General features: G+C 47.4%; 1 protein-coding gene across 9 annotated transcripts in view; it reads left to right on the plus strand.

The window, feature by feature from the left end:
- The first annotated feature begins 273 nt into the window (after positions 1-273).
- Mark2 (microtubule affinity regulating kinase 2) overlaps positions 274-13,790 on the plus strand; it is a 67,472-nt gene continuing 53,955 nt past the window's right edge. For 3 of the 9 annotated variants that reach the window (XM_052190802.1, XM_052190810.1, XM_052190794.1), the window contains exon 1: positions 370-956. In XM_052190802.1, the coding sequence (XP_052046762.1) occupies positions 903-956 (54 nt within the window). In that variant the 5' untranslated portion in view covers positions 370-902. The other 6 variants (XM_052190816.1, XM_052190824.1, XM_052190841.1 and 3 more) reach the window with 4 other exon arrangements.

Below are 13,790 nucleotides of genomic sequence, written 5' to 3' on the forward strand. Positions count from 1 at the left end.
ACAGCTAATAGCTGTATTTTCTAAGTCAAACAACAGGTACAGGTGACCCACGCCTGTTCAAGGGTTGAAAATAAACGAAAACTGACGGAAAGAAACGAAGAGATAGACTCTTAACCTCGGCAGCTCTCGGGTGTTGCCGGAAATGGCTGACTACCGCTCTCGCTGAGCGACGGAACGGGGGGCGTGGCCGGTTTAGCACACGCGGAGCCACTTCGGCTGTTTCCGGAAACTGCCGAAAGCCTGCTCCAAGTGGGCGGAGAAAGACCGGTAGGCGTGGCTGCTGGTTGGCTCCGGAGGTGCGGGGAGTCTCTTCGTGGATTTCCGTAAACAGAGCCGAACCTTGGTCTTCGGAATCTAGGAGGTGCGCGCGTCCCCGGGGATTACCTTCTTCGGTAGTTTCCGGAATTCACCCATAGTCTGGGCCGAGAAGAAAAGGCTCTTCCCCCTCCCGTTCCTAGTTGTTTCGGATGTTTCCGGCTCTTGCCGGCGGAAAGAGCCGAGGGCTGGCGGTGGTGGCGGCCATGTTGGGAGCAGCAGGTCCGGCGGCGGCTGCCTGTGTGTCGGGCGCGGAGCAGTGCGGCTGAGGGCAGGGGAGGAGCGAGGCAGGCGGCCGGCTGCGGCGGTTGAGAGTAGGCGGAGCGGCGCGGCCCGGCCGAAAGGCGGCACAACCCAGCCGGGGGTCGGGGGGGTGCGGTCCGGAGCCGCTCGGAGCCGGCGAGGCCTAGCCCGAGCGGCGTATCACCGGGCTGGCGTGAGCCATCGCCCGGCCTCCCCGCACCCCCGGCCGGGGCCCATGCAGCGGGTGCTCCTGCTGTGAGAAGCCCCGCCCGGCCGGGCTCCTAGCCTTCCCTTTCCTACCTTCCTCCAAGCTTCTCCGTTCCCTCCCCTGAGATACCGGCGCCATGTCCAGCGCTCGGACCCCCCTACCCACGCTGAACGAAAGGGACACGGAGCAGGTAAGGAGCCCTCAGGGCTCCCCTAATTCTGTGGCTGGGCCCCTGCACCTTACGGAGGCTCCCTCTTCCTGCTCTCCTCGTGCTCCTGCTTTCTTCTGCAAGCCTAGGCTGTCATCTGGCCCTGGGTTCCAGCCCTGCACATCCCTCTTCCGAATCCTGACCTGGGACCCACCTTGTCCTGACTGAGCAGCACACTTGTATCTCTGCCAAATGCCCCTCGCCTTTCACCGCCCTCCTGCGCTCTTCCGTGCCATCTCCCCAGCTTCCCCTTCTCTTCCCTTTTCTCTCAGGGGCCTTTCTGGTCTTCCTCCACCCACGCTTAGAGCAGCCACCTTCCTGCTCCTTGAATAGCACCCCGCGATTTGCCGCGGGTTGTTGCCCACCTCTTTCTGCATCTCTCTAGCTTTGTACCCCCTCTACCCGCACCGGCTCTCACAGTCCTCGGTTTTCTCCCTCAAGAGTCCGTGCCTCGGAGTGTGTTCTGGGTCCCTATCCACTTTCACTTGCCCAGCTTTTTCTATCCTCCTTTCCCGTTCCAAATTGGGCTCTCCCTGTTGCTTGCAACCCACCAGCTCCACCCTCGTCACCTTTCCAAATCGTTCGCCTACTCTTTGCTCGTCACTTTCCCTTCTTTTCGGCAGGAGCTCCCAGGCTCCTGGCACTGGCGTGTGTCGCTTCCGTGTTTCCCATACAGCTGTCATGCGCATAGTTTTCCCACAGGTTGCCTTTGGGGTTCCAGTCAGCGCTCCTTTCAGAGTCTTTGGATCGCTCCTGTTCTCTTCCCCCTGGGGTTTGGCATTTAAGTCCCTGAGCTTCCTGTCTGAATGCTCGTGCAGGTTATCCCTGGGCTCTCCCTCCACCGTGGGAAAGTCAGTGTTTTAGCCTCGCTGTATTAACATAACCTGTTGCTCAGTCTTCTGCCGGCTGCATCAGTCACTGCTTTACTGCCTACTTACACTGCATCACAAATTCGGATATTGTCTTTCCAGACTTGTGTGTCTGTCACTTCTCACAGCATCATAAGAGTCTTCCTCGTTTGCTACTTCCTATTGCTCAACCTCCCCCATCTTTCTTACTGTGCCTCCTTAACCAGCGCTGCCTTTCCTGTCCTAATGGGTCTCCTACTCCCCTCACTGTCTGCTTACCCCTTGTATGCTTTCTCCATTCCCTTCCTATTGGCTAACCTTTGCCATCCCAGGGTGCATGCTAGTGATTGCTGCGGGTCAGCCGCTGGGCCCTGTGCTCTCCCTTTCATCCTGGCAATCCCTGCTTTTTGTCACCCAAGTTTTTTGCCTTTTCTGTGCCGTCCTCTCACCTCTGAGCCAAGGCGTCCACTTTACACTTCTGTCCTTTGTTTCACTGTCTCTAGTGTCCCTTGCTGCCTGCTGTTTGGACAGTCCCTTGCCTGTCACATGTTTGGGGTGAATTTTACTAAACACAAAGCTGTTGGAAAGGAGCATACTTCACTCATCGGCACCCTCTGTGTTCCCCTCCTGTTCCCTGTTTTCTTTGTAGGTAGGCTAGCTGTGTTTGCTTAGCATCGACTTCCTTCTTTGAGAAACCTTCTTTATCTTTTTCCTTTCCTGTACTTTTCTGCCTTCTTACTCTCTTGCTGTCTGTACCTGGGCACTTCGGAACTAAAGAGGCATCAGGGCAGAGTTTTCTGTCATGATGGACCCGTAATACATATGGACTGTTTGCTTTTGGGGCAAAGCAGGGGGTTGAGAGGGAGGGATGGTTAACTGATTTCATGTCTGCTCTGGCAGCTAGTCCTGCCTGCGACGGAGATCTTCAGAAACTGAGGAGCTTGGTCTGTGGTGCACAGTCCCTTGCTTGCCAGCTGTGTCTCTCCTGGGAAACACTTGTCCAGGCCCTTTTGAGGCTGTTCTGTACATCGCCTTTTCTCCTGCCTTCCTTGCAGTAGCTACTCCCTGATTAACTGGAGAACTTTCCCAGACTTGATTATGAGCAGGGAGGAGGAGGCCAAGTAACTGACTGGCACCTTCAGGCATTTGGGGAGTGGTTGACCTGCCTGTTCCCTAGAGAGGCTGTGGGGGCATTGTGTGGAGCAGACAGAGTGGCCCAGTGTGGTCCTTTGAACGTTTGCTAAGTGTAAATGCTCTGTTGGTCTGCTGGCTCCTTTGTTCCATGGGCTCAGATGTGTGTGCTTCACACAGTGTTGGATCATGGAGTTGAGGTTTGACGCATGTCCACTGATTTCAGGAGAGTGGTAATCAGTGGCCAGTTTGGCATGTGAGCTCTCTTTGATAAGTTAGTCAGAGCAGAGGCTGCCTTGTCCTTCTGCTCCTCCTGGGCTCTGTTTCTGTTCTAAGTGAACTGAGTCTCCACTGTCAACCACTACCTGCCCCTGATTAACTGTGCACGCAGCCAGTTCCCGAGTCTCCACTTCATGTTCTGCCACCTCCTTCGGAAAAACTTGGACTTATAAAGCTGGATGCACACCCTTACAGGTGCCTAGCTGTTTCTCTTTGTTTTTTGTGCTACTGAAGATTTGCTCAGAGTCTAGCACTTGATACACAAGTGCTCTGTACTCCCCAGCCAAACCCTGTATGCTTCAGAAACAAAAACAAAAAACCAAGAGTCAGCTTCTCAATATTCACCCTCTGTAGAGTAGACCCAGCTACCAGGTTGAAACTGAATACCGTCTCCTCAATCCCATCACAAATAGTAAAACCATTGTGGAGGCTCAGTCGGTGCAGTCACGTCAGTGTTAGGAAATAAGAAGCAAAGACGTTGGCTGGGCAGGGCTCTCTCCACTGTCACCTTATTTAGATTTAAATTGTTTAAACTGGCTTTACCAGAGAATAAGCAAACTTCTGTGGATGTTTCCAATCTCTTCCTGTGGCTTTTCTCCCTCTTCCTTTAAAATTGTGGTTGATAAGCTGTTTCCAGGAGTTCTTTGATCACTTCTGAACACACACAGAACATGGTGAAGCATAGAAATAAACCTTGTGCTGCAGGAGATTGCCTGTGTGCTGTCAGCTCTGCTTCTAACGGTGAAAGTAGATAAAAGAGAGCCAAGCTCTGTCTTCAAGATAATTTTGGTGACACCTGATTTTAGATGTGCATTTTCACCAGAGATGGCTTCCTTTTGCAGGATTCTGACCTGGGGCTAGTGGTTTTGGGGTTTCTTAAGTCTGTGAGCTGAGCTTTCTGTGAGCTGCTTTTCCAAATGGCTCTGCTGGCCTGGAGGCTTGGCAGCTTTGAAAGCAATCAGCAGGATGACTGACTGTCTTCCAGCCAGCAGCAGCCTGAATAGTCAAGTGTGGAGAAGGACTACCTCCAGAGTTCACCTGCCCCAGGCTAGAGCTTTCCCTAACTTCCGGGGGAGGGGACATAGCTTCAGACCTGGGAAGTATCTGATAGAACACAGGAGCCTTTTGCTACCCATCAGTCAAATGACAGTTCTGCCCCCAACCCTTGTAGAGAGTGGGTGGCAGAATATATTCTCAAAGAGCAGTCTGGAAGATTGAAGACGAGGGAAAATCTAAGTTATAGAGTCCTATAAAAACATACTGTGGAGGACTGACAGAATGACTTAATGGGTAAGGGCACTTGCCACCAAGCCTGATGACCTGAGTTGAATCCCTGAGATTCACATACTTGGTGGAAGAGCTGAACTCACTCTGGCAAGACACTTCCACACACACACGTGCTCACTTTCACGCTCACTCTTGCTCTGGCCTGTTCTCACTCTCATCTCTCTCACACACTAAATAAATGTGGTGGTGGTGGTGGTGGTGGTGGTGGTGGTGGTGGTGGTGGTGGTGGTGGTGGTAACAACGATAATGCTGACGACAGCAACAAAAAGCCTCATACCCAACAGTTGTGTGGTTTCGGAACTCCGGGGACACGAGCTGGGGCAGGCTCGGGTCCAAGTTCTATCTGAGCTACAGGATAAATTCAAGGCTAGCAACTTAGTGAGAATCTATCTTTCAAGATCCAAAGTAAAAAGACTGTAGATGTAATTTAGTGGTGTAGCATTTGCCCAGCATGCACACTGCTGAAGGTTTGCTTTTCATTAAGGTGAATGTGAGAATGGGTTTGGTGGAAGAATTAAGCCATTCCATAGACAGACACACCATGAGATTCCAGTTTCCTTTTGGTCAACACTGGTCTGAATACTTCATTTTTGACGATGTGAGATTCTGTGGTTTGACTCTTGGTGATGAGGTGGAGCTCCTGCCTTCTGGGTACGGATGTGAGTAAATGTTAGACCTCACAGTTTTATCTGCTGGGACTTGATATGAGGCTTGCTAGAATGTCTCTCTGAAACATGACAGTAACACTGTACTCTTTGACCTTAAAAGTAATTGTAGAGTGAATTATAATACTGCTTCTCCATTCTGAGGATTTGGGGAGCTAGCTAAACAGATGGTACAAGTAAGAGGTTGGAAGTTGGCCTGCTTTGGATTGAAATCAAGTTTGCATAGGATCGTAGCATCTTTTAGACTGTGACCATAGCCTGGGCTGAGAATCTTGGGCATACATGTCTTGGCCTAGTTGATACTTATGATGTAAAAACAGGTAGAGAACCTTGTTTGCCTGAGAGGTTTGTACGGTGAGATCTCTCAGGAGTCAGCATTTTTCTGGCTAGACTGTCTCCCTTTGGAAGAACAGCCAAATTCTCAGAGGGCATTTGACTAGGACTAGCCCCAGGCCTTCATGAACTGTTTTCTCATGGAGCACTTAGCTACCTAACTGGCATTTCTCTTTCCTCAGGAGCTTCTACAATGGCCCTACTTATGTATTATGTTGACTTGAATGAATATTTTATGCTTAGAAGGCAGTCAGGCCTCAGACTTTGTGGCACATTATTGACAAGTGGGTTGGGGGCTGGGTACCGCCTTTGGCCCCATGATAGTGTCTGTGCTAAATGGACTCCCCCTAGCAGCACTTTGAAGCCCGTTAATGGGTTGGGATGTGGTAACTTCAGCAGATGGGAAGGGCCAGGAGGCTGCCTGGTCATTTTCCTTCCCTTAGACTGCCTGACCAAGGTTCCTGCTATACCAGGCCCAGGCTCTGTGCGTCCCTCTGCTTGGTTAAGCAGTGGACCCAGCTGCTTGGCCTGTGTGCTGAGGGTATGCTTGGAGGGCTTGCTTTGTTCCCTTCTTCCTAGGTTGCTGCTGCCAGGTTTGATGCTTTCCTAGCAGAGCTATATGGAAAGGGTGGTGTTTCAACCTGGCCCTTGCTTGGGATCTCAGTAAGATGACAAACAGGGTAGGTGACTGAGTTTCCTTCTCTTGATGGGAGATTCCAGTATTTGTCGTTTTGCACTTGAAGCTTGGGTTCTCCAGGCTTTCTCCCAGCCTTCATCAAACATGAGCGTGAGTCATTGACGTGCTCGCTGCGTGCTTTCCCCTCTGTTTCAGCCCAGGGAAGAACAAGCCTTTACAAACTCCTTTACAAACCCTTTCCCCAGACTGGAACTGGAGGCTGCAGGCTAGCCCTGCTTAACCTAGCAGAGTGTCACTGCCCCCACCACAACCTTTTGGGATAAGCTACTGAATACCATTGTTATTTATTTATTTATTTATTTGTTTGTTTGTTTGTTTGTTTGATTATTTTTTGAGACATGGTTTCTCTGTAGACCAGGTTGGCTTCAAACGCTTACAGATATTCAGATATCCCCCTGCCTTAGCTGTTCTTTTTTTGTTTTTGTTTTTTTGGTGTTTTGAGACAGGGTTTCTCTGTAGCCCTGGCTGTCCTGGAACTCTATAGACCAGGCTGGCCTCGAACTCAGAAATCTGCCTGCCTCTGCCTCCCAAGTGCTGAGATCAAAGGCATGCGCCACCACTGCCCAGCTGTTCTTTATCTTTTAATTTTAAAAATTATTATTATATCCAGGCATGGTAGCATACACCCTTAGTCCCAGTGGAGGCAGGTGGATCTTTGTGAGTTTGAGGCCAGTCTGGTCTACATAGCAAGTTCCAGGACAGCCAGGCATAGAGAGACCCTGGCTCTAACAAATGAAAACAAAAATTATTAGTATTTTAATAAGGTCTTTTTTCTCATGGGGACTTTAAATTTTTTCTTATTGTTTTATGTGTATATGCATCTGTCTGTGTATTTGTGTACCACCTCTGTATGCTTGGTACCTGAAAAGGTCAGAGAGGGCACTGGATCCTAAGTCCTCTGAAAGAACAGTATGTGCTCTTAACCTCTGAGCCATCTCTCCAGCCTCTGCTATTGCTCTTAGATTGGGATGGGATCACCAATTTTGAAACAGTACAAGAGAATCTGGCCTCTTGGTTTCCAGTTATCTCTCAGAAAGAGAGGGCGTCCCTGTTTGTTGCTCTGCTCAGTGCCCTGCCTCCTCCTTTTGGGGTGTGTATCCTCCTTTTGGGGTGTGTATCCTCCTTTTGGGGTGTGTATCTCTTGATCTGCATGTCTTTGTCTGACATGCTGTCTGTAGGTTCTTTCCACGGGTCTCTTGTCTTTGGGTTTATATTCACCTCTACTTTGAGATATTCTCAATAGCAGGGTGGTGTACAAAATCATTAAATTTGGTCGGACAAGTGGAATTGAATGCTCATAATGGCTTGGAGTTCTTGGGGACAGGTAGGTGAGGTAGACGGGGAGCAAGAGAGGAGAGGTGTATTCAGTGACTGCTCCTAGCTACCCTTCTGGCCTTTTTTTCTCCATGTGAGGTAGGTAGAGCAGGCTTTGGGCTGCACAGTAGAACCAGTCAAGCTGGTTTTGCACAGGGCCAACCTATCTTTCCTTGTCCTTTCTGGGAAATTGGCAATACAGAGGTAAGCCTCCTGTAGACTGAACAGAGCTGCTGAGTTTGTATGACCTCTGTAAGCAACCTCCCACCCTCTGCAAGTACCCAAATGAGTATGAGAATTGGCTCTCCTCTTCTGAAAGCAGACTTTTTCTGTACCCCATGCTGATCCTCAAATCAACTGATCTGTTTTATGTACTTTCCTTGGAAGCTCTAAGGAACAATTTCTTTTCTTCCCACTCATTTGTCAAAAGGTCAGACTATCCGGAAGGAAGGGTTGGGGTCTGTGGTTGGTTCCTCTTTTGGAGTGTGGAAGAGAATTGGGAATCCTGAGTCCTTGCTCCTGTGATGTAGACAAACTAAGTGACCTTGAACCCTTTGAGGGTGTGCCATGTGAAGCAACTGCCCCAGTTTTCCAAGAGGGTTAGAGGGGTATAGCTTTTGGACTTTGAAAACATAAAGGCACTTAGCCATAGTTTGCCTTCTTAGAATTATCAGTTGTTTGGATGTTATAGGGAGTCTTTCTCAGGGAGTAGACCGATCCAGGTTCTAAGACTCAGTAGCCAGTACTGGAGCAGGAATGTTTTCCCAGTCTCCTGAAAAGCAGAAAATCCAATATATGGAAGTTTGGTTATTTGATTTAAGCTACTTGTAGATAGCTCCAGCCTAGGAGCTGGCTGCTCCTGTTAGTACTGTAGTGACCTGCTTGTTCTGAGAATTGTTTGCTCAGACTTCTATTACTGATATCCCAGATGCTTGGTACTCTCCTCCTCCTCCTCCTCCTCCCACCTTCTGTGCCTTTCCTTTGTGCCTTCTCTTCCCACACCTCCACTGTCACTCCACTGTCACCTCCACTGTCACTGCATGGCATGTTTGGGGTCACTTGGGGGCTGCTGCCTGGTGCTGCTGAGCTCTCTCACTTGCTCTTTTCTCTTTTCTTTTCCTCCTCTCTCTCCCTTCTTTTCACTCTTCTTTTCCTTGCTAGGGATTGAACCCAGGACCTCCTGCATATCAGGCAAGCACTCTGACCTACATTCCAGCCCTCCACAGACGTTCAAAATGACAGATTCTCTAGTCACAGGGAGTATATGCCTTTGGCCTGCTTGGTGTAGCATAGCATTAAGGTGAGCTTCTTAGCAGAATTAAGAGATCTTAGTATGTTTTCAGATTCATTACATGGTACTGCTGTAATTACGAGCAGGTTTGGGGCTAAATCCTCAGGAATCACAGTCAGACTGTACTGTGTTGTTAGCGTCTTTCCCACTCTGCCCAGCCACTCATCTTTGTGAAGTGGAGTAATGACAGGTCCTGTCTGAGCTCCTATGGCGCAGCTCTTGGAAGGCCTATCTCAAAAACAACACAAAACGGCTATGTTGTAGGGATTTTTGTAAGCCATGAATGCATGTAAAGTTCTTAGGAGGCTTAGGGGGTCATAACGACTATTCCAGCTGAACATTAGTATGTTTCTCTGAAGAACCCACAGCTCTAAGGAGGAGAAGGGATGCATGGTAGAAGTTCTCTGCCTTTGGTTAAAGACAGATTGTTGTTGTTCTTCCGGCCTTGCCAGCGACTGCCGTCCTATAGGTGTGTTTTCTCTTCTAGGTTCAGTTCCTAGCATCAGCTACTGTAACTCCAGTTCCAAGGAATTAGACACCATCTTCTGGCCTCTCTGAGTACACACACACACACACACACACACACTTACTTTTAAAAAAAACGTACATGAAGCTGTCCAACAGCACTTTATTTCTTCCAAACAGCTAATTAAAAAAATAAAACAATTTAGAATTGGTAGAAAACATGCTAGGCCGTGGTGGTGCACACCTTTAATCCTAGGTGGCAGAGGCAGGTGGATCTCTGAGTTGGAGAGCAGCCTACTTCACAGTGAATTCCCAGGACAGCCAGGGCTACACAGAGAAACCCCCGTGTGATTCCCCGTCCATGCCCTGCAGCTCACTCTTCCTCTTCTCCCCCCCCTTTTTTTTAAGCTTCAAATAATATGTAATTTTTTTTCCAATTAGGACTGACTACCTGTCTATATTTCTGTGTCATCAGCATTGTTGGTGAATGTACAGGTTTATTAATGACTAGAAAGCCAACCCAAAGTTACACTGGAATTGAGATCCTAGTGTTAGAGGGCATATACTCCTCCACACTCCAGGTCGGGGCGGCCCTTCACCACTGTCCTGTTCTCTGTGTGCTGAGTGTTGACCCTTTGGCTCTTAGAGAAAGTTGTTTTTCTTACAGACCGCATGGGCCTTAGCAGGCAATTGAGGGTTGCTTTTTCCTCAGCAGAGCAGATTCTTGTTACCTTCCCTTTCAAATGGATGAAGAGGTGCAGCCTGTGAGTGTGGACTTGGAATCTTAGGCAGAGATTGTGGTCTACATTAGTTCCTTGTTTATCAGTTTTTTAATGTCTCTGGAGCCTGAATGCTCTGTCAGAATAGAAAGTGAGTTGCTGGAATTTTTACACTGCAGCCTGGCCAGGAGGGAAGGTAAGAGCATCGCTCCAGAGTCCATCAGCAGCTTTCCCCTGTGTTTCCTCTCCCTTTCCATCCTCTCTCAGCTCGGCACAGTCTTACTGATTTTCTCGTTTGGTGTACTTGAACTCTGCTTTATCCTGTCCACCCATGTTCCTGTCATCTCAGGCTTTCAACTGCTTGTCCCACTCTTTACCTGTTTACCTCTCTGAAGAAAGGCTTTTTCCAATGAGGCTAGCCTTTTATGTTACCTCAGCCTTTTATGTTAGGGTTATAGATGTGCTGCCTGCGCCACCTTTCTCCTGTTGTTGTGTGTGTGAGTTTATATCGGTGTGTAATTTTCATGTTTATGGGTGTTTGTCTGCATGGGTGACTGCACCACTTTATCTGCATGGTGCCTTGTGTCCTCAGAGGCCAGAAGAAGCTTTGGATCCCCTGGGACTAGAGTTACAGATGGTTATAAGCTATTGGGAACTGAACCTGAATCCTGTAAGAGCGCTCAGTGCTCTTTACCACTGAGCCATCCATCTCTGCAGCCGAAGAGTTAATGTGGGTATGTGCATACATGCTACAGGGCTTGTGTAGATCAGAGGACGACTTTGGAGAGTCGTTCTCTTCTTTCACCATGGTTCTGGAGATGTAACTCAGGTTGTCAGTTGTGGCAAACACCTCTTCCCATTGAGCCATCTCACTAGCCCAGGAAAGAGATTTTATTGAATCCCACACCCACCCACTCCTGTCCTCTGTCTATTGTTTTGATTTCCCATAGTTAAAGGTCTGTTGATTTATTGTTCTTGGTACTGGGGATCCCAGAGTAGCAGTGAACCACGCACCTAGTCCTGGATTTGCTGCTCTAAGAAACAAGTCCCTGCTGGGCCTCATAGCACATACCTCTAATACTAGCAGTTCTGAATCTGAGGCAGGGGGATTGAGGGATACATAGCAAGAGCCTATCTCAAAAACCAAACTAAACCAAACCAAACCAAAAACCAAAAAAACCAAACACAAACAAGGGAAGAAGGCCAGGTGTGTGTGCTTCTGTAATCCTAGCACTTGGAGGCTCCTGCAGAGGGCTGGGAAATCAAGACCAGTTTGGGCTATACAGACATCCTATTTCACAGGAGAAAAATAGTAATGAAAAATAAGTAAAGGCCAGGCAGTATTCCAGCACTTGGGAGGCAGAGGCAGGTGGATTTCTGAGTTTGAGGCCAGCCTGGTCTACAGAGTGAGTTCCATGACAGCCAGGGCTACACAGAGAAACCCTGTCTTGAAAAAAACAAAAAAACAAAAAAAACAAACAAAAAAAAAAAAAGAAAGAAAAAAGAAAAGAAAAAAGAAGAAAAAAAAAGAAAGAAAAGAAAAATAAGTAAAATGAAAAAGAAAACTATAGTTGGTCTTTTGCTACTTTGTGGCTTCTTTCTTCCACCCTTCTCCACCTTTTTTTTCCTTCCACTCTTTTTTTTTTCCTTGGTTTTTTTTTTTCGAGACAGGGTTTCTCTGTATAGCCCTGGTTGTCTTGGAACTCACTCTGTAGACCAGGCTGGCCTCGAACTCAGAAATCTTTCTGTCTCTGCCTCCCAGCGTGCTGGGATTCAGGCATGCCCCACCACTGCCGCCCAGCTTCCACTCTTTAAACTCTCTAACACTAGATAAGAAAGAAAAAAGGTGAGGAAAGAGATTTCTGAATCAGGGCTTAGAAAGGGGTTGATGTTATCTACTGATTGAATTCCTTGGGGCAAATTGGATCTTCAACATCAGTATTTCTAATTTCTTCTTGTTTCTTTGTGCAAGACTACTTAACAAACAGCCACCAACCAACATCCTGCCAGAATTCCAAACATCACACACACAATCACACAATCGCAGAAAGTATCTGCATCTGGCAAAATCATTCCCCTGCTAGAGAAGGAGGCAAATCCTAGTCAGCTGCTGTGGACAGTCTGAAACAGCCCCTATCCCACACCTGGGATTAAAATGAAACCATATTCTTAGAATATATTTGAGTTTTTTAAAGAAACCAAAACAAACAAGGTGGGGTTGTTTTTTGTTTTTGTTGTTGTTGTTGTTGTTGTTTTGCCTCTGGAGCTCCCTTCCTCAGGCAAGCCTGTGGAGATGACCACTTTAGAGAGTGCATCTTTCCTTGATGACAAAGTCCTAAGCTGAGGACTGACCTATCAGGAATGCTGTGAGTTTAGATAGACCCTGTTCTGGGGTAGTGCTTGTTAATTTTGGGTAATGCAATCTTAAGTTTGGCTTTCACTATGATTTGGAAGTCCTAAGTGTTACCTAGAGCCCTTCTGGTCAAAATTACTTTTATTGAAATATGGACACTGTACTTAAGTTCTTTTTGATTGTTTTGTTTTTCCAGACAGGGTTTCTTTGTATAGCCCTGGCTGTCCTGGAACCAGACTGTCTGTAGACCAGGCTGGACTTGATCTTGGAGATCACCTATCTCTGCCTCCCAAGTGCTGAGATTAAAGGCATGTGCCACCACAGCTTGATTTTTTTTTTCTTTTAATGTGTGTGTGCACATGTGTCTTTCTGTCTCAATGTGTGGCCATGAATATGGGGAAGGCCAATGAACACTAGATATTTGGCTCTGTCAGTCGCTGCCTTTCTTCCTTGAGACCAGGTCTCTCACCTGAAGCCCTGCTGCCTGATGTTTGCTTAAGCTGACTGGCTAGCAACTTCTTGGGATCTTCCTGTCTGTGTAACCTGTAGTACTAGGGTTCCACGCATGTGTGGCCGTGCCTGGCTTGTACATGGTTGCCGAAGGTCTGAACTCAGGTCCTCAGGATTGCATGACAGCTACTCTAACCCACTAAGCCCCTGAATTCCACATTCTCATCTCCTCACTGGTATGAGAGTCTTCCAAGGGCTCAGTGATGTATGAAGACTCTTCACTGATGGTTCGTGAGAGGTACATTTCTGTATTCTTCTGTTTTCAAGAATTTTCAGAGTAATAGTTTCAGGTACAAATATGGAGTTTTCAGTAATGAACTCACTCTGTCCTCAGACTTTCAGTGCGGCTTCATTAATCCAGTTTCGTGGCAGGGTAGTTGTGGCGCACGACTTTAATTCTAGCACTCGGGAGGCAGAGGCAGGTGGATCTCTGAGTTCAAGGCCAGCATGTTCTACAGAGTGAGTTCCAGGACAGCCAGGGCTACGTGGAGAAACCCTGTCTCGAAAAACAAAACAAAAAATATTTTTAAAAAATTTTAAAAAATCCACAAACAAACAAAAATCCAGTTTAGTTATACTTTCCATCAATTTATCAACTTCACTATTCCCTGATTAAGTCATTGTTTTAGAAGCTACATTTTCTTGACACATAAGGAAACAAGAAAAAATAGTTTGTAAAACCTCCTTGTAATGACATTAGGAAAAATATCTAATTTAGGCCTTTTAATTTTTTTTTAGCATTTCATTCTACTTTATCCTAAAGCAGGTAAAAATTTATGTTTCTTCTATATTCAAGGATGAATTGTTGGCTTAAAAAAATAAAATTAGGGCCAATGAGATGCCTTAGTGGGCAAAAATAAATTAAAAATGAAATTAGAAAACTTGCTGAAGCCGGTGGGGGCACATGCCTGTAGTCCTAGCACT

Source organism: Apodemus sylvaticus, chromosome 1, assembly GCF_947179515.1.
Source record: "Apodemus sylvaticus chromosome 1, mApoSyl1.1, whole genome shotgun sequence".
Lineage (NCBI taxonomy): Eukaryota > Metazoa > Chordata > Mammalia > Rodentia > Muridae > Apodemus > Apodemus sylvaticus.